General features: G+C 34.1%; 1 protein-coding gene and 1 long non-coding RNA gene across 2 annotated transcripts in view; both read right to left on the bottom strand.

The window, feature by feature from the left end:
- Positions 1–11,633, bottom strand: part of LOC125677459 (uncharacterized) — a 63,401-nt gene extending 51,768 nt beyond the window's left edge. The window contains exons 1-3 of the mRNA XM_056161013.1: positions 11,394–11,633; positions 156–244; positions 41–77 (exon numbers count right to left, since the gene is read on the bottom strand). Coding sequence (XP_056016988.1) covers positions 41–77; positions 156–244; positions 11,394–11,613 — 346 coding nt within the window. The 5' untranslated portion in view covers positions 11,614–11,633. The remainder of the gene's footprint in view (positions 1–40; positions 78–155; positions 245–11,393) is intronic.
- Positions 11,634–11,740: 107 nt separating this feature from the next.
- Positions 11,741–20,243, bottom strand: LOC130052819 (uncharacterized). The gene is made up of 3 exons (XR_008801219.1): positions 20,192–20,243; positions 11,893–11,977; positions 11,741–11,786 (listed from the first exon to the last, which is right to left on the bottom strand). It is a non-coding gene; the product is annotated as an uncharacterized LOC130052819 (long non-coding RNA).
- Positions 20,244–21,219: the final 976 nt, after the last annotated feature.

Raw genomic sequence — 21,219 nt, 5'->3', positions numbered from 1 at the left:
ATGAAAAATCATTCTTTATTCATAAATGAATAAAACTTGCTTATCTGGAATCCTTCTTGGTGTCTTTGGTTTGTATTCTGAAATGAACGAAAATACGGAGAATAAGATGCACTTCAATGTGTAACTAGTCTTGAAATAAGGAACGTTACATTTACCTTGAACGCAATTTCTTGTCCATGTATTGGGTAGTTCTTCATACCGTTTATAGACTTGGCCAGTCTGTTCCTTTTGGTTTTCCTGGTCTCTATAAGAATAATAAACGATTCAAAACAAGCAAGAATTGTACTTGAAATCAAAATTTTAGAAAACGATATTAACGCAACGGTGCGTAAGATAACAGTACATGCCCCATGGGTTAGAGGCCCATTATTACAATTGTGTTTTAGAAGAAATTGACTTTATTTCCCCATTTTGTAACAAAATATCTAAACTTTCCTTTCAAAACACGAAATTCTTCAAATTCACGTTTCATTTTAACCCCTTCTCTACTGTACCGGTCAATTTGACCTGTGGCGCGTAAAGACAGGACTACGCAAAAGGAGTGCCTCTAAATTTTTGAAACTACGACCATAAGATATATGCTCTATATATCATATTTTTGGAAATTTTCTCTATGTTTGACTATGTAAGAATCAATAAAGTAAGGAAAGCCATTAGATTAAAAAAAGCATTTAAAGTGAAGGATGGCTTCGTCTAAATATGACGTAACGCTTTGTCGCAAGGTCATTTCCCTCCTCGATATTTTTCTTATTTTCCTTATGAATTCAATATTTTTTTTTATATTTTTGAAAAGCATATATTCCTTGTTTTCAGAAAATATAAACATTATTTTTAATACCTGGCAAAGTTATAAAAAAAATAGCAATTTTTTCCACATGTACGTTTTCGTACGATTTTATTTTTCAACGTTTAAACATATCGGCGTTTTACCTATATTAATATATGGAAATAGGGAAAAGTAAATACAGCCTGTAAAAGTAGAGGAAATTTCCTTTTTGATGGGCCCTTATTGGTGTTACAATTCTCGGTAGGTTTTATATTACGATAAAATGAAATTGGGAAATGCTGCGCTGTTTTCTTTAAAATTAGCGACAATAAAGTGGTGAAAACTATAAAATCTATATTGTCCTCTTTTAGTAAATCCGGTGCCTTTTGATACACTAAAACAATATACACATACATTATGTACATATGAAATAATCCGCCAGATATTCTCTGCTTTTTTAAAAAGCATAAAAACAATATTGGTATATGACAGTTACACAACTTACATATAACTTCATAAAACACCTATTGAGAATGTTACATCGGCAGAGTAAATTTTAAAAAAATATAAATAAAATACTTCAAATTCAGATATAAACGTTATATTTGTTCGGAATAGTAATATTTCCCCCCTGCCAAACACAGAAAACTAAAACGAAGTTTGCATATAGCCTATAGGCCTATATTTTTTATTTTTCCGTGATCGGGATCGCGGGGTTTTCTGAAAGTGTGCACGGGAAACACACGTATTTCCGTTTCTACGAAAACAACACAGCTTCACTGTGACTGTCACAGCGAAGGTTTGTATTTTACATCTTTAAAACGACCTGATTTCAGAAGAAAATGCACTTGATCTCCTGTTGCAGAATGACCCAAAACGGTAATGCATTCAGTATAAACATGTACATGTAAGTTGATGTAGCCACATAGGCCGACTATAAAAAAAATCGCAGTTTTGTCATTTTATGAAAGATTCACGATTAATTAACGCGATTTAATGCCATAATTTGTCGTTTCCTAAAGAAAATATTTATATTTTATGATGTCTAAATCAAGTGAATAACACAATTGTTTATTAAGAGCTGACATCATTTAATTTGTCCTGGTCCGGTTTTAATCCTTCTGATAAACACCCTCCTTTTTCCATAATTTTCTCCTCACCTGACGCTCGAGTGTAAGAAGGGGTTGGATTTAGTGTACAATAAAAAGGGGGATGGGTGGTTTTAATCAGACTGGACATTCATGACCGCTAGTGAGAAGGCTATTTTTCAGGATTGTTGCATGTTTATAGAAAAAAATATCTTTCTATGAAAAGAAAACATACTATTTTGGAAAACACATATTACGTCATTGTAATGTTAGAATTTATTATCATAATTTGAATTATTTTCTTAATATTGTAACAGAAATATAAACAAAATGTGTATATGGGCTGAAATGGGGTGGGGGTGCGTAACATCAATCAAAGTCTGATTATGACAGGCTTATGAAAAAACCCATATAGATTTGTCTTTTATCCAAATGCATGCATTTTATATACACTTAGTAGCTTATGACCATAAATTACATGTGATCCATACATGCTGGTACTGGTATGCTATGAGCTACGATCTTGCCTAGATTTTCTCTAATTTAGACTACATCCTCACCTCATCAAAGTACCATGCAAGGGGATTTAGACACTGTGTACCATGAAGAACCAATTCAATTCTACTTTTGTATTTGGGGTCATATATTTTCCCTCAGAGTTGCAGTATTTTCGCTGGACCCTGTAGGTTTTAATCCGAATTTCTTCAGTCCCCCCCCCCTGTATATGCTAGACATAATACTGACACACACATGATGCATATCCTTCTTTTTTCATTATGCACTCTGCTACACTCGCAGGGGAAAATATTACTATTCCGAACAAATATAACGTTTATATCTGAATTTGAAGTATTTTATTTATATATATTTTTTAAATTTACCCTGCCGATGTAACATTCTCAATAGGTGTTTTATGAAGTTACATGTAGGTTGTGTAACTGTTATATACCAATATTGGTTTTATGCTTTTAAAGAAAAAGCAGAGAACACGTGGCTGATTATATCATAGATATGTGTATATTGTTTTAGTATATCAAAAGGTACTGAATTTACTAAAAGAGGACAATACAAATTTTATAGTTTTCACCACTTCAATGTGCAACGCGCGTCGGTCGCTTTTAGTGACGTTTTATCGCTAATTTTAAAGAAAACCGCGCAGCATGCCCCGATTTCATTTTATCGTAATATAAAAACTATCGAAAATTATAACACGAATAAGGGCCCATTAAAAAGTAAATTCCCTCTACTTTTATAGGCTGTATTTACTTATTCCTATTTCCATATATAAATATAGGTAAAACGACGATATGTTTAAACATTGACAAATAAAATCGTAAGAAAACGTACATGTGCAAAAAATTGCTATTTTCTGATAACTTTGCCAGACATTAAAAATTTGTATATCTTCTGAAAGCAGGGAATATATGCTTTTCAAAAATATATTTTAAAAATACGGGAAAATGACCTTGTAACGAACCATTGCGTCATATTTAGACGGAGCCATCCTTCGCTTTAAATGTTTTTATTTAATCTAATGGCTTTACTTACTTTATTGATTTTTACATAGTCAAAAAATAGAGAACATTTCCAAAAATATGATATATAGATCATATATCTGATGGCCGTAATTTCAAAGATTTAGAGGCAATCATTTTGCGTAGTCTTGTTTTTTACGCGCCATCGGTCAAATTGACCGGTACGGTAGAGAAAGGGTTAATTCTCTTCATCATATTTTTTGTTAAAAACCTTTTAAAATGATTAAGATTGATTTAAAGATTATATTTTTACAAAATAATGTGACATTTAATAATAATCAGTCAATGTAATTATGTTTAAATTGTGTCGAATGTATGCAGAAAAAGAAATTATGGTCAAAATTATACTATGAGTGCTGTTACTTGGCAACCGAAAATATTTGTCAATAAAATTGATTAATTTCATTTTGATGTTGTTGTAGTATTTTCTAGGGCACATCAGTTCATACATTTAGAATTTCCTATTTTTGACTCTAATCTAGTGAGAGGGGTCGTAATATATATATATATATATATATATATATATATATATATATATATATATATATTTCTGAGAGAAAAAATCCAAAAATGTGCACCTTTGACCCCGTATATATGTTTGAGGTCATGGGATACCTTGACAGACTTTATATGAAATTATTCCCTGTCGAATTCCTAACAAAATTATATGCCATATGCCTATCCCAAATCGTGATACATGGAGATTTAAGTTGATGTAAAAATATTGTCATTTGGTCTTTAAAAACCTAAAATGTGCCGGTAGAGAAAGGGTTAAAATATATTTACAACCCAATTCAATGGAAGGAGCGAATTTGAGATACCGTATACAGATACTGAATTCTAAATAAAAGCCACTACAAAAAACTTTTACGAACAACGTTGCTAGATCCAGTAAATTATATATCAAATACTCATTTTCCAGCCTTATTAAAGCAACACTATCTGCCGTGAAAGAGACACTCCAGGTGCACATATATTGTGCCCCATTATATGCAAAAATGTTGGAAATCAAATGTGAATTCTCAAATATCCCAACAAACATTCAGTGGATGTAAAATAGCATATGCAAGGTGAAGATAATGAACAGTGATCAATCTCATAACTCCTACAAGCAATACAAAATAGATAGTCGGGCAAACACGGACCTCAGGACACACCAGGGGTGGGATCAGGTGCCTAGGAGGAGTAAGCATCCCCTAGATTAAAATAAATATGTACAACTTTTTAACGTCACAACTCCTCGAAATGATTTCAAGACTCTGCTTTTTGACATCATACTAAACTGCTTGGAGATATTCACAGCTTGTAATTAGTTGATGTGAATTGGTTCAAATGATGTTATTGGGCTACAAAGGACATCTGACGCATTGTCGGTGTTGGGTAATCATCAAGCTTGTATGACATGAAAATTCTTAATTTTGATAGCAAACTTTATGGCATTGAATAGAAAAGCGCATTTAAACTTAAGAATACCGGTAGTGCACCAATTGAAAAATAAAAAGATTATATTTTCATTGTCAAAAATTACTCTTAAACTTCATTATATAGTAAATCCTCCATGTTCAAATTGATAAAACTATTGAGTGTGAACAATATTAAAGAACTATGTAACTTAAAAATTATTTGTAAAGCTCTTGGACTAAGATACGTCTATAATATGTAATTTGCATCGTCATTCTCCTCTTTTACTATCATTATACTTTTGTATTTACATCTGCTAGATGTCTTTGTAAGAATTTGCCGTTTATATTTAGCTTTGTAATTAATATCCATGTTCAATTCTGTTGTAATGCTATAAGATGTATGTCTTTCGCAATAAAGAATTATATCATGCAAACCACCTCCATCCCAGCAGTTTGTTGTGTTTTGGTACCACCTTTTGCTTACCATTATGTCTTTATGTTTGGCAGAATTTTGGCCACTTGTTTGTTTGCTTCGAATTTACAATCTAGTTCTGAGAGGCACTATTTTCTATCAGTTTGACCTAGATGATCATGTATTATGTATATTGTGATTGGTGTCTCAGTTTTTCATAAACTATACTCTTATAAATGACAATTATGGAAAACACAAAGTTGAGTTCTGTTGTTTTAGCAAAACAACTAGGTTAATTGGGGACAGCATGTTTATAACAAAAAGTGTTACTTAGAGTGTATTTTGTACAGTTGTGCATAAAAATGTTGAACACTTTAAAAAGTAAAAAAAAAAAATCATAACTATCTAGTTTACTAATATGATTTGTCATTGGGTCAAATGTTGTCTGACATGTTTCATACCAATAGAGGCCGACATTTGCACACTGATTTTTACTAAGGATTACTCCATTTACCCGATCGAGATATGGGGCTCACGGAGACTGTGACCGGTGATGCTTACTCCTTCTAGGCACCTGATCCCATCTCTGATGTTTCCAGTGGTCCATATTTGTCCTCTCAATTTTGTATTCTTTATAGGAGTTATGAAATCGATCACTCTTCGTAATCTTCACTTTTTGCCTTAGTTCATGATGTACATTTTGTACATGGAATGATAAGTTTTATGAATACAAATACTAGCATTCCAAAATATGTGCGAAATATATATGAATACTCATGACATTTTCATATTTTGATGATCACAGTAGAAGGGGGAGCGAGGGAGGATGCCATCTCACGTGTTGGAAAAAACACATTTCCCGTTATTATTGCATGCTACGAAAACCGGCTAGGCTCATTTTGAAAGAGTAAAAAAAATATTTTAACTCGTTATAACGAGTTACTTTTCTCGTTATAACGAGTTAGTAACTCGTTATAACGAGATAATTATCTTGTTATATCGAGTTAATATATCGTTATACCGCGTTAATTATCTCGTTATAACGAGTTAGTATCGTTATAATTAAATGATAAATTCAATTTTGCGGATTTTGTTAATTCATAATCGTTATAATTAAATTTTGGAAAGAATAGGCCCATAACATCCCCATAGGTACTAACTCGTTCTAACGAGATAATGAACTCATGAGTTTCATGTAGGTCCTTCTGTAGGAGAAAGTGGCATTCTCTGAGGAAGCTTCAAACTCATCAAACAGGACCCGCATCTCTTCAGCTTCTGACAAAAAGTTTTCAATATAGGAACTGATTCCTCTGTCATCCTTGCTGTTTAAAAAAGTGTAAAAGAAAAACAGCTGAACTTCTGCATCCAACAAACACAACACACACACACACAATTACGCACGCACACACCACTTTAATAAGACTTCCTTATTCCTAGAAACATTATTCACAAGAGGTCCATGCGCCACATCAATCACATAAGTCACCTTGGCACATATTTACAGATTCCCCCATTATATTTGCATGTCAAACTCTGATACATATTGTAGACCCAACCTACTCCCAGAGGCCATGATTTTACAAACTTGAATCTGCACTATTTCAGGAAACTTTCATGTAAATTTAAACTTCTCTGACCTAATGGTTCTTGAGAAGATTTTTAAAGATTGTATCTATATATTTGTATGTAAAACTTTGATCTCATATTGTGGTTCTCCCTCTCCCCCAGGGGGTTGGGGGCATGACTTTAACAAACTTGAATCTGCACTATGTCGGGAAACTTCCATGTAAATTTCAGCTCGTCTGGCCCAGTGGTTTTTGAGAAGATTTATTAAATTGACCCACCCTCTATTCGCATTTTTTGTAATTATATCCCTCTTTGAAGGAGGAATGGCTCTTCCTTCGAAGGAACTTGAAAGCCCTTTACCCAAGGATGCTTTTTGCCAAGTTTGGTTGAAATTGGTCCTGAACTATTCAAGATTGATCTTTCATATCTTATATACAAATTTCTTATGGCAAGACCTTTCATTTCATATCATGTCCTTTGATCTTGTGACATTAAACGCCTTGTTTGACCTACTTTTTAGAAAACATAACCCATTAAGTAAATCCGGAACTATTTAGCTAGGACTTTCATATTGTGTGTATAGATTCTTTGGCAAGACCTTGTGACACAATGGTGTTTGATCTTTTGACCTTGGAGTTTGACCTATGTTTGTAAAAAAAAAAACTCTTTCCTACACAGGTGTTTAATATCTCCTGAACTATTTAAGATAGGGCTTTCATATTTTGTATGTATACCTTGTTATACTTTGTTGTTTGACCTAATGATCTTGAACAACGACAGGGCTAAGATGGCTTCTAGGTGAGCGATGTGGTCCATTGGCCTCGTGTTTGACAGCGTACATTTCCCGTTAATTTTTACATTCAAAAACTATCTTTACAATCCAAAGAAAAATATATTGGGTTATAACCCCCCTTTTCAACGTAGTATCGACTGTGAAGGATGTAAGCTTGAACAAGTGAAGGTGGCGAGCGTTGACAGTCGCACCCCGCGGTAAGCCCATATCTTGATCAGGCAATCGGAGTAATCCGTAGTCAAAAGTAGTATATAAAGAACGTCCTCACAATTGGCATACACTGTAACTCGTCAGACAGCATTTGACTCTATGAATTGAACCCATGTAGAGGAGGACGAACACTTGCTACCCCCCCCCCCCCGACCCTTTACGATTTAAAATTGTGAAGATTGGGTTTTGAGTAAAAATCGTTGTTTACTTCGTGTGTGTGTGCGGGCTTTTCCTTGCCTCCCCCCCCCCCCCCCTTCCGGATTTTGAAGGTTGAGTTTAATTAGATTTTTTAATTTTTATGGATTTTTATTTATTTAATCTTTTTTTTTTCCTTGTAAAGAATTATAGACAATTGTGAAGTCAACCTCTGATAACACAGTCCTCTCCCTTACTTTGAAAAACCGGATTACGAGCCTGTAATGCCAATCGACCAATACAGTAAACAATCACTGAAAAATATCACTAAATGTGCTTCATTTCTTTTACATAATAAATGTAAACACAGGCTGACCAAGCTAACAGCAGCTTGAATTTATTTCTGCTATTAATTATCACGAAAAAAATATTCAAACATTACCGATAAGATATATAAACTTACAAACATCTGCACATTTGATATATTTTGATGATTTAATTTATAAGATGTGCATTTTTACAAACACTTACGAAGTTGACGTGGTTTTTTATTTATTTCGCAAAATTTTAGATTAAGAAAACATTTTGTTTATTTGTTTAAGTACATGGAATTGTATCAATGCTACAACTGAAATTGTTTTCAAACTAATTTTAGATTTCGGGAATAAGAGAAGGTTTTACAACGAGTTAATGATTTTGTTATAACGAGATAATTAACTCGTTATAACGAGATAATTAAGTCGTTATAACGAGATATTAACTCGTTATAACGAGATACTAACTCGTTATAACGAGATAATTAAGTCGTTATAACGAGATAACTAACTCATTATAACGAGATAACTAACTCGTTATAACGAGATACTAACTCCTTATAACGAGTTAGATTTTTTTTTTTTCATTTTTCAAAAATGAGCCTAAGCGGCTTTCGTAGCATGCAAAGTAAGATGTATAATCTTATTCCACAATCCCACGTTTTGATAGTAGAAATGATTTGTGAGAATTTAAACTTAGACTGATGAATACGCAAGTTCCGAGTTACCCAAAAGTTATTTCGATTTGTCGAACTCTTTCGCATTTTATGACGTATGGTGGGTACACAATGTATACATTATAGCGAGCGCTGGCTCGTACTGCGAGCTCTAATGACTAGAGCGCGGGAAATAATCCGAGCTAAATCTCAACCTCTAACAAGAATTTTTTTTGACGCCAATCCCAGAAGTCCCTCGTACAAAATGGCGGATGGTTCGATTCGTAAAAATAATAAAAAAAAAAATCTTTGAAGTATTACAAACCTTTCTTATTTGAAAGGAAAGGATGACAATCATATTCTTACCCCTTTCTTTTTCTTTTTAAAATATGGTCTAAAGAAATGTAAACAGTCACGTCACAACTACCAGGCTACGTCACAACACGCTCGTTGCATTTCCCGCTAAACTGGTTCCTACATTGGCGAGAAGAGCAAGACAGTAATCCTACGTATTGACAGTGAACCAGATCAGTTTTCCTTGTTTTCAATATACATTTTTTGAAAATGTATTCAGATATGCTGCGCTCGCCCCAACGGTCGCACCGTAATCATATTATCGTAGACTGGCATTGTATATAACGATTACGTACGATTAATGTAATAAAAGCGTAACTTTTGTTTATATCAATCACTGGTATGCATATTCTGGCCATATCAAGCATAATTTGTTTGAATAAGATCATCAAAGTGGCTATTGAATCATTATTCGTTTCCTCTTCTACATGAGTGACGCTTTTATCAAAGAAAGATGGCAATTAACAATATTTGTTTGAGCCATTTTGTTATCCAATACTCATAAACTCACTAAAGTTGCCTTTTCCCTGAGATAGGATGGTCTCAGAAACTCCGGATATCATCTTTTAAGAAATAATACAACGATAGTAATTAGCAAATGTACCCACTGTCATCATATTTTACGTCATAATTTACGGAAGAGTTCGACAAAGGGAAATAAATCTTGGGGAACTCGGAACTTCCGTATTGACCCCCCCCCCCCCCCCCCCAACCTCGGTTCATTTTTTATTTGTGTTCGCTGATTGAATATTGTTTATCGTCCCGCTCGAAAATGTATCACTGATATGGAGACGTCACCAACTAAAAGTAAAATACTGCGCATTTAGAGTCACGCTTGTGTTCAGTGCCATTGGGATGATTGTTTTTAATGTGCCAACGATGTAGCATCATGGGACCTTATATATCATATCTGAAAGATCAAAGACTCTATTTTCTAAATGGCGAGCGGTTGGCGAAGGGGGAATCATTACTCATTCCATGGCCTTAGTTTTAACACGACCATTGCACGAACGAGGCTTGTCCTCGGAGATGACCTTATAAACGGATGACCCGTGTCGCAGTAGGTGTGGCACGCTAAAGAACCCTCACTGCTCAATGGCCGTAAGCGCCGAGCATAGGCCTAAATTTGAAGCCCTTCACCGGTCTTGGTGACGTCTCCATATGAGTGAAAAATTCTTGAGCGAGACGTTAAGCAAGATACAATCAATCAATCAATCGAACTCACCACCAGGGTGAACAGTTTAGCCACCTATAGGTAGAAATAACACTAGTCGCAGTGGTAGTGGTTGTAGTAGTTACTTTGCTATTGCTGTCAACACAGTAGTATTGGAAGTGATAAGTGTAGTGATGGAAGTGGATATGGTGATTGTGGTAGTGGTGTTGGTGTTGTAAAGGTGATGGGACTGGTAGTACATGTAGCGATAGTAATGGTTGTTGTTGATATTTTTATCATTGTTGTTTTATTACTAATGCTTTCCGTTGTGTAATAGTTAGCAGCATTTTAAAATAGTCCTGACACCAGTTCTTTATATAATGACCATTCAAGAATATTAATGAACGTCGTAATATCGACTTCTCCCTTTCATGAATTATTAAAACATTAAAGTAATTTCAAAGTATCTTAACCAATATTTATTTTCATTTCGAATTGCATTACTGTTAAATTATGTTTTTCAATTGAGAGAAAGATATCTTTTCTTTTATTCTACACAGGCTATTGCATTCAATACACATATGCATAAATTATGGGGGTGGCGAAGAAAGCGAACAGTGATCTATACAATAAATCCGATAAAGATAACAAAATTGAGAGAGTTGGAGATGTACTCCTGGAACACACGAAATGGAATCGATGTCTAAGAGGAGTAAACACCATCTGTTGACTTACCACACTATTAGCCTTTTATCTGGTAAACGATGTAGTCCGTAGTCTAAATGAATGGGTAAAGTACGGCCTAACAATTAGTATAAAACACGTCAGACAAACTTCGATTCAATATCAGGCTGTATTTTAAAATTAGATCATTTTCGCGACCATATAATTTACATGTACGAAATACTGACTTGAAACGAGACTCTTAAAATGTCTGTAACATCAAGTGATTTGAAAGTAACCCGTCTCCGTTTAAATATCACGTATAATTCAATTCAAACTCCGTACCTGCTTTCTGTCCTTTCTGGACGTCTTTCTGGACACCTTGCGTGACATCTTTCTGGACATTAGCAGCGATCCGTGGGTTGCAATTGTCGACAATCTTTGGGTTGAGCGCACGTCGATCTGGATTGATATTCTCGTTGGATTCTTCAAATTTTCTTCCACCAAGACTACGCATCCGTTCACATAGACTAGATACCATGTATAGGATGTCCACCACCTCCATTATGTATGCGTAACTGCATTGTTTTTCTGGAAAGATTAGATAACACGTTGATGTTATTCTAAAACAAGTTAGAATGGAAATTTGTTTGTTTTTTTCTGTTTAATGCAATATCAATTGATATACTTGCCCAATTGGGGTTCTTCTCGATTTTTAGCTACTTCCTGGTTTTCATTCTATCATAGATAAAAACATCCGTGAATTAAAATGCACATGAATGTGAAAAAAAACCCACCACAATTTCTTTCAAAATTCATAAATTACGCGTGGTACCGGTATTACCTGCAACATCTTGGTATCGTATATGAGTTGTATGTCTTTCCTATGTTTTCAAGGATAAGTAGCTTGTTTGATGGTGGCAAAACTACTGTAAATACAGATAAATACTGAAACGTGTAAGAACTATCAATGAATTCAAAATTCCAGACAGGGATTTTGAATAAAAGTACATAATAGGGTTAGTGTTATTCATAAGGTATTACGGCAGAATAATATGTTTTAAGAACAGATTTTAAAAATATGTCAGATAAAGCTAGTATATGCAATCCTACAGAATTTCTATACAAAATATGAAAGTCCTACCTAAATGGCTCCTGATATACTAAATAAGTTATGTTTTCTTGACAGTAGATCTTACTCAGAGCAAAACGTACCAATGTCAAAGGATATGATATGAAATCAAAGGTCTTGCCATCAGAAATTATATACAAAATACGAAAGATCTACCTTGGATAGTTCAGGACATATCGAATAGGTAAGATTTTTTTTATTAGTTCAAGGTCATAAGATCGCTCATCGTTGGACCACATGAAAGGTCTTGTCGTAATGAAAATGTCAATTTTTCTGACTCAGTGATTCTTGACAAGACTTTCAAAGATTTTCCCTGTATATTCGTGTGTAAAACTTTGATCACCTATTGTGGTACCACCCTCGGAAGATATGATTTTAACAAACTTGAATCTGCACCATCTCAGAAAGCTTTCTTATAAATATCAACTTTTCTGACCCAGTGGTTCTTGAGAAGATTTTTATAGATTTTCCCCCATTTAATTTGCATGTAGAAAAATTGATCCCTTATTGTGGCCCTACCTTAACACCGGGGCTATAGTCTTCGGAAACTTGAACTTCCACTATGTCAAAAAGCTTTCGTGTAAATTTTAACTTCCCTGGCCCAATGATTCTTAAGAATATTTTCAAATAAACCCTCCCTATTTTGGCATTTTCGTAGTTATCTTCCCTTTGAGTGGAGCAGGGTCCTTCATTTGAACAAACTTGGATTTCCTTCACTTAGGAATATTGCAAAGTGCAAAGTTCGGTTGAAATTGGTACTTTGGTTCAAAATTTGTCTATGTATTTTCGATATCATATCCCCTTGGAGAAGGGCACTGCCCTTCATTTGGATAAACATGCATCGCCATCACCCACGGATGTCGGAAACGTGAAACATTTACAGACGAACGAACGGACGATGGACAATGGGTAATCAGAAAAGCTCACTTGAGTTTTGAGCTGAAAAAAAGCTGTAACTCTTTGAAAATGAATTATTTATGAATGAACAAAGCTGAGTATGTACACTCTAAAAATGGTGTTTAGATCCTAAACACAAAGTTAAACACATTTCTTGTGTACAGTTTTGAACGCGTTCTAAATCTAAACATGTTTAACACTTTTTGTGTTTAGGTTTTAAACATGTTTAACACATTTTACGTTTAGGTTTTGAACATGTTCAACCCAATGTGTTTAGGTTTTGAACATGTTTAAATCTCTTTGTGTTTAGGTTTGGAACATGTCTAACTAATTGTGTTTAGGTTTTGAGAATGTTTAATTCTTTTTATGTTTAGGTGTAGAACATGTTTAACCCTTATTATGTTTAGGTTTTGAACATGTTTACCCTTATTGTGTTTAGGTTTTGAACATGTTTAGTTCTCCTTGTATTTAGGTTTTGATTTTGTCTCAATTACAAAATGATTTGCTAACCTTCTATTTAAAACTCAATCCACAGCATTAAAGAGTCTTAAATAGTAGCTTTCTCTTCTATTATAGGAGAATAGCATTGCAAAATCTAGCAAGAATATCCCTTGTATTACAAACTGTGTCTATGGGATCCATGATGTTTCAAATCGAACAATGCGGGTTTGCGCGGTTCTTCTCAAATTACATTGCAAGTCTGATAACTCTATTTCGATATTCTAATTGCCGAAACAACACGGTTGACATTTCCGCGATACATGTTAAAGACAAAACCATTAAAAATCACTTATGCACTTATAAGAAGTAAACTATACATGGTTAAATATCATCCGGCAAGTACAATTTTAACAATTTTTTTTGTCTTTGATATGCTAGTTATATAGCTAATTATATCGTTATAACGAGACAATATCTCATTATAACGAGTTAGTATCTATATATTTTTTACTCTTTCAAAAATGAGTCTAGCCGGTGTTGTAGAATGAGCCTTCCCCATAATGAGACTCCCCCCGGAAGCCTGGCTCTAGAGTGAGCCTTCCCCCGGAAGCCTGGCTCTAAAGTGAGCCTTCCCCCTGGGGGAAGGCTCACTCTAGAGCAGGAGAACCCCCGGGGAAGTCTCACTTTAAAGCCAGACTTCCCCGTGGGAAGACCTACTCTATCACTAGTTGTAGAGTCAGACTTCATAGCAGGACTTCCCCCTTCATTTGTTCCTGGTAAACTACTATAACTTCATGGAGATTATTTAGATACCAAAACCTTTTTCAGCATGTCATTAAATGATTTTGCTTAAGGAGGTACTTTACATCGCATCGTCATAATGGCTGACTTCCTTTTAAAACATGGATGAAAATATAAATATCAGCAATATTTGTCTAATTATTTAAAGAATTCCCACCTAGCTGAGTAGTTTAGTAGGTTAGCACGTCGACTACAATAAAAGAGAGAAAAACGTACGTCGACTGCTGAACTGTAGATCGTGTGTTCGAGTCCAGCATGGGTTTTAAATTTTTCTTAGATTCCTTTCAATTAAAACTGCATTTTTTGACTAAATAAAGTAAAGAAGGTGTTGCACGTCTCATGTTAATTTCCCTAAAGGTGTTGCATGAAAGATCGAAAATTTTAAGTTATTCAAATATATGATAAAACCAATTGGAAAGTTTTAAAGACGTGTATTGACAAAATTAGCCAAAATATTTCGAGTTGAAATCAAGCAAACGGCGATTTGTATGATTTTGGTCGTCGACTCTAAAATATAAAGATGTTTTCTGTTTTTAAAACGACCGGGTTTGACTCCCTCACGAACACATTTTTATTTCTCATCTAGATTGTTTTCTTAATTGAAACACGGTTCTAGTTTTTATGAATGTTTCATGTCAAATCTCTGTTTATTACCATGTGCCGAGTTTGAAATAAGCTTCCAACCTGGAATTTGAAAAAAAGTACCGAACAAGGAACGAAACTGGTGCACACAAAAGAAGATTGTTGAACTGAAAATATTCATTTGATTTAAATGGAATTTAACTCACGATCACATCCATATATATATATATATATATATATATATATATATATATATATGCAACACGACTGAAGAAGACGAGTTGACTCGGTCGAAATATTTCAAGAAAGTGTTTCTTTTTTTTAAATTCTACTTTGATAAAAGAGGCTTTATATATTAGATATGAAAATTACAATTACAAAAACATTAGCGCTGTCATCGTAACATCTTGAGAGGTTTTACAAAACAATAAAATAACAATTGTAACGTATATTACCGTATATAATCCATAGTAACGTATATTGTGGCAGTAAGCATCGAGATGGACATATACACATATTATGCAAATATATGTAACAATATGAAATCATTCTAAACTGTTGAAACTGATTTCTAAGTTTTGAATGAAATGTTCCCTGCTCTCTGAACAGTTTATAACATCATCCGTATAAACATCCAATGGTAATAAATGATGTTTACATAATTTCATATATATATATATATATATATATATATATATAAATCGTTGGTAACATGTAACTAAGCGATAGCTGGGCGGGGGCGGTGATATGGTACGTAAGATTTTTATCATGTTTCAATGATTCAAATGGAACTTTAAACACTTACATGTAACAAACAATACCTGGTCGATCATATATGAACCGTGTTTAATGTTACTATGCTTCAAGAATTATCACTACAGTGCGTGATACAGGCCTTTATCTATTTATTTTATTTTTTGCAATTATGTGCAGACATAGCTGAAAGTATAATTAGGAAATTCCTAATTTAATCCTGTCCTATGTTGCAAAATTCAAATGTTAGATTCACCTCGAAGACTCGTGCAGGTAAACAAAAGGTTTACTTTTTTCTAGTTTGGTGGATCTTAAGAAATATCAGATAACCCCTTATTACACATGCATTTATGTGATATTTTGTTTAAATAATTTGGGTATGAATATAATGGAAAGCATATACTAATTTTCTTTACAACCATGTATATATAAGAACTTTTATTTGCTTGGTGAATGTAAATATTATGTAGTACAATGCTTGTACAGCTCTTTAGACGGAAAGGGTTCACAAATGTCTTCCGTCATACGTTTAGCTTCCAATATTGTTGTTATGAATGCATATTTCTTGTGGCTTTTGATTCATCTGTGGTGAAGTTTATCTTTTAAACGAAGGATGAAAATTCAATTTCTGACAAAAAATGTTCACACATTGCAACCATGAAGAATCAACTTATCCCACTTAATCCTAAAGGTGATGAATGTTAATATAAATCAATCAGTAAGTACCAATGATACCCATCAAACCGTTTCTACGGTTATAATAAAAAAGAATACCATATTTATATAGCACCCTTTTCATACACTATGTACGCTCAAGAGTGCTTTACAATGCATATATACCTTACAACAGAATGTTATACACATAATATATAGAAAATAAATAAAACATTAAAAAGCAATGATATAAAAGGCGTTATCACATGTAAACAGTCCGTAGCTGTACCTATCCTGATTGTACATATAAAACAAACAAACAGTCCGTAGCTGTACCTATCCTGATTGTACATATAAAACAAACAAACAGTCCGTAGCTGTACCTATCCTGATTGTACATGTAAAACATGAAAACACAAGATACCATAAATGTGATAGATAAGAATAAACTTCAGTTTCAGGGCGTATTAAAATAATAATAATAATGAAATACACACACGGCATATATACAGTTATTGATTTATGGAAGCGTTCCGGTAGTATTGTATACCCCTTTAATGGTACATTTCAAAGATATTTGCTCCAAAGCAATCGTAAAATCAAAGTCAGATGACGAAAACTTTTAAGAGTTTTATCCCATTCCATTCAACTACTTCTGTTTAGATTTCTATGTGACGTTGATCCTTTAATCTTAATCTTTATTACATCGCAACACCTCTCTGGATTTAATATAACACCCACTTACGCATTTTGATAGTCAGTAGATAAACAGATAACGGATCAAGTATTGACACTGTTTAGAATAAGCAATGTACCAGAGACTACTACACGGAATGTGACAATCAGCGGTATGTCAATCATGCTTACTACATTACCTGACCAGGTGCTGATAGTTAGCTGAAAGCAAAAACACAACAAATAACGACAAAAGTCATTCGTTGTGAGTGCTTCTTTTGTTCAGAATATAACGGACAAGAGTGGGAGTATCTAACTTCTTAAAACTGATAGAAAATAGTACAAATGACTGAAGGGGAGACATATTTCAAGCCCTATAAAATTTGTAAAACCCAGGAGCTTCCAGGCCCTCAATACCCCCTGCCTCATAAAGTGGTGCCCCCCCCCCCGTAACTGCAATTCCCGGATCCGCCCCTGTATACAAATGTAACTCTTTTGTTTGCTGTTTTGTATTCATACAAAACATTACCTCGCACATGCACAGCAAAATGATAAATACCTGCAATACATGTAGATCGTGTTAGTTGCATTCAAAATTTCTTGTAGATGGTAATTTTCATTTTTGTCATGTATATTTCAATTATCAATCAAGTTTGATTGAAATTAACAATATTTACTCTAAATTATGTTTGTAATGCGTTCACAAATTTACAAACTTTGATGACCAGATCCACTCATGTGTAGGAATCAATTGTTTTTATGTCAATATTGGGTATATTTCCTTTCTTTCCGCGTTTTAACAACAACTAATTAAATTGATTTAGGGTATTCTGAATCACCCGAGTTTCGCAATTCTCGAAAATGTACTGTTCTGTTGTATGTTCAGGTTGTACAGCACACCCACAAGTGTGACAACCAAACAATCTGCACCTCCTAGATACATATTAGTCATTACAAAGGAGCGGGCCATGCAGTGAACTATCCTTCACAACGTTTAATATAATTCTTTAAGAAATATCCGTTAAAACCTCTATATATACATGTAACCATCCGTGCTGATTGTGCATTACTACGGAAGCAGATAGGTTCCAGGATTTAGAATTGACATCCATTTAACTGACAGTAGCCACTTAATTCAAACTTGGCGGTTGCCAATTTCAACAACAATTTCATTCATATTGATGAGTGATTATTTTGGAAAGATTTAGAATTGTACGCAAACACGGAGCATCGTTTGACAAAGTGTAGAGATAAATCGGAGGAGGTATATTTCGACTTTTCAAATTGAAAACAATTATAAAATATAAAAAGTGTTGGAGATGGATATTACAGGGATTGCACATCTTTCATTTTGTGTGTGTGAGAGAGAGAGAGAGAGAGAGAGAGAGAGAGAGAGAGAGAGAGAGAGAGAGAGACCGAGCTTCCTTCTTACGTAATATTTTGATTCAGTGGCAGCCTCAACATAAATCAAGTGGCGTCCGCCAATTAAATGAATAAATATTCTATACCCCGACACCTATGGTTTTTGTACATTATATTATTACTTAACAAGTGGTAGACATATATCTCGTCAAGGTCGCAAAGAATTAAGTATACTCGATTTGTATCATAGATTTGTTACCTCATAGAACCAACTTTCCGTTAATAAACAAACGATCAAATCATGTTATTAATCATGATTATCATAATTCAAATTGAATTATCTCCCTTAAACAGTGGTAAATAAATACGGTCATAATAAGAAAGATGATGACATTCAAACAGACAGACAATGTGACATGACTCCAAAATCTATAGCTGTCTTCCTCTTATTGCAAATTATTTCTGTACAAAATTTGAAAACAGTATTTACTGTCAAAATGTATTTAACGTGATTTGGAACAACATTATCTTGATAATTTCCTCATTTTTAGCGAAAGTACAAAGAATTAAATGCCATTTCCGTTAAGCAAATTATTCACATTCGAAACTAGAAAACTGGCACGGTCAGCAAGGGCTACGCTGAGGGATATTAGAGGAAAGTGACATCTGTATTTGATATAGCAGTGTTTGGGGCTGGTATATGTATTAGAATTAATAATATATAAAGATACATTGGAATGCCAATTTGTGAAAAAAGAATCATGAAGCATATTTATGAGAGATTTATGAAATTCAAATTTCTTCTGTTTGACACACACTCATCCACTCAAACACAACAGAGTGCAACTAAATATCATTGTAATAGGGGATTCAAAATGGATAACTGGTACAAAATGTGGTACATACTATTCGAATAGGATTATGAATTTGACATATTGATGTCTTGGAAAAGCAAATTCTGACATCAGGGGTCTAAGCGTTTTCAAACACATTGTCATTTGCTAAAAGTGTTCTACATTTTTAAAAATAGAGATTAATAGACTCTGTCTTTACATGCATAGGTGAGAAAGTTTGCATTATTCCTAGCCGAGACACACCATGTATGCGCAAAACATTTCATAAGCAAGTATCAAAATACTCACGTAGAAAATGTGGACCTTAGCGTCAAAACGCCATTTCGAGATTTTCACCGACGAAAGCTCGGTAACAGTAATGAATAAGGTACACTCATTTTGTATCTATTTTGTGACTAATTTATTAAAAGGAACAGTTCTCTAGTGTGTAATGTACAATTACTACACAATTCAATAACTTGAAGCATGAAGCAGTTTCACTTTGCAACCGGATATACGAATTTGTATTTCCTACTCCGATGCCGATCGAAAGTTGTTGACTGGGAATGACGTGTTAATTCAATATACATGTAATATCAAGCATTTTTTATATCACATTAAAAAACAAAACCCAAATATATACACATACACAATGTTGTAGAGTTATTTCTTGTAATTTTTCTATATATCAATACAATGCATATCATAATTCAAATTGAATTATCTCCCTTAGACAGTGGTAAATAAACACGGTCATCATAAGAAAGATGATGACATTCAAACAGACAGACAATGTGACATGACTCCAAAATCGATAGGTGTCTTCCTCTTATTGTAAAGTATTTCTGTACAAAATTTGTAAACTGTACAATGAAAAGTGTTTGAGTTATCGTGTCACAAAGAAAGTGTTGACGAACAGAGGGACGGACAGACGGACGGACAATGTGACTACTATAGGACTTCCTGCATTTTAATCGGGGCCATAACAACATTAAACTAATTTGTATACTTACGATTAAATGCTTTGAACTATAATGAAAGTCTCAAGTACACTGTGGAAAACCCCAGGTAATTACAGGTAACTTCCGCTTTCGTTTATATACATGTATGTCGATATTTTTAGCATTTACACATTAATGCATTAGGCCTACTTGGTTTCTTATCAAATATACATTTGATATTACGTGTAAACGAAGAAATGTCTATATTATAAAAAAGGAATTACAAAATTTTAAACGGACTACGGGCATGGACGGATTTAGGGAGCGCGGGAAAAAAAAAAGAGGCCCATGGGCCACGTCCCTCACCTGAGTCACCTTTGCCAATATTCAAAGATTGTCCTTACATATTCGCAAGTAAAGCTTTGGACCATATTGTGATCTACCCCCGGAGGATATGGTTTTTACAAACCTATATTTTTATATAAAACTTTGATCCCCTATTGCAGCCCCATCCTACCCCCGGGGGTCATGGTTTTAAGAAATTCTAACAAATTTGAATCTGCTCTATGTCAGGAAGCTTTCATGCTTTCTTAGTCTAGTGGTTCTTGAGAAGATTTTTAAAAATGTTCACTATATATTTGTACATTATGTATGTAAAACTTTGATCCCATATTGTGGTACCAACCTACCTAGGGGGACCCGACATTAACAAACTTGATTGTACACTATGTCAGGAAGCTTTTATGTAGATGTAAACTTCTCTGTCCCAATGGTTCATGAGAAGATTTTTAAAGATTTGCCCTATATGTCTGTATGTAAAACTTTGATGACCCATTGTTGTTTCACCCAACCCCTAGGGAGCATGAATTTCTTAAACTTCATTGTGCACCACGTCAAGAATCTATCTAGCAAATATAAACTTTTCTGGCCCAGTGGTTCTTGAGAAGAACATTTCTAAAGATTTTCCCTAACATTTTTATGTAAAACTTTGATCCCCTATAGTGGCCTCACCCGACCCCCGGGGCCCGTGATGTTTTCAAACTTGAATATGTCAGGTGCCTCATATAAGTGTAAACCTCTCTGGTGCAATGGTTCTTTAT

Source organism: Ostrea edulis, chromosome 3 (assembly GCF_947568905.1).
Source record: "Ostrea edulis chromosome 3, xbOstEdul1.1, whole genome shotgun sequence".
NCBI classification, from domain to species: domain Eukaryota; kingdom Metazoa; phylum Mollusca; class Bivalvia; order Ostreida; family Ostreidae; genus Ostrea; species Ostrea edulis.
The sequence above is the reverse complement of the archived record's forward strand: the minus strand, read 5'-3'. Positions and strand labels throughout refer to the sequence as shown.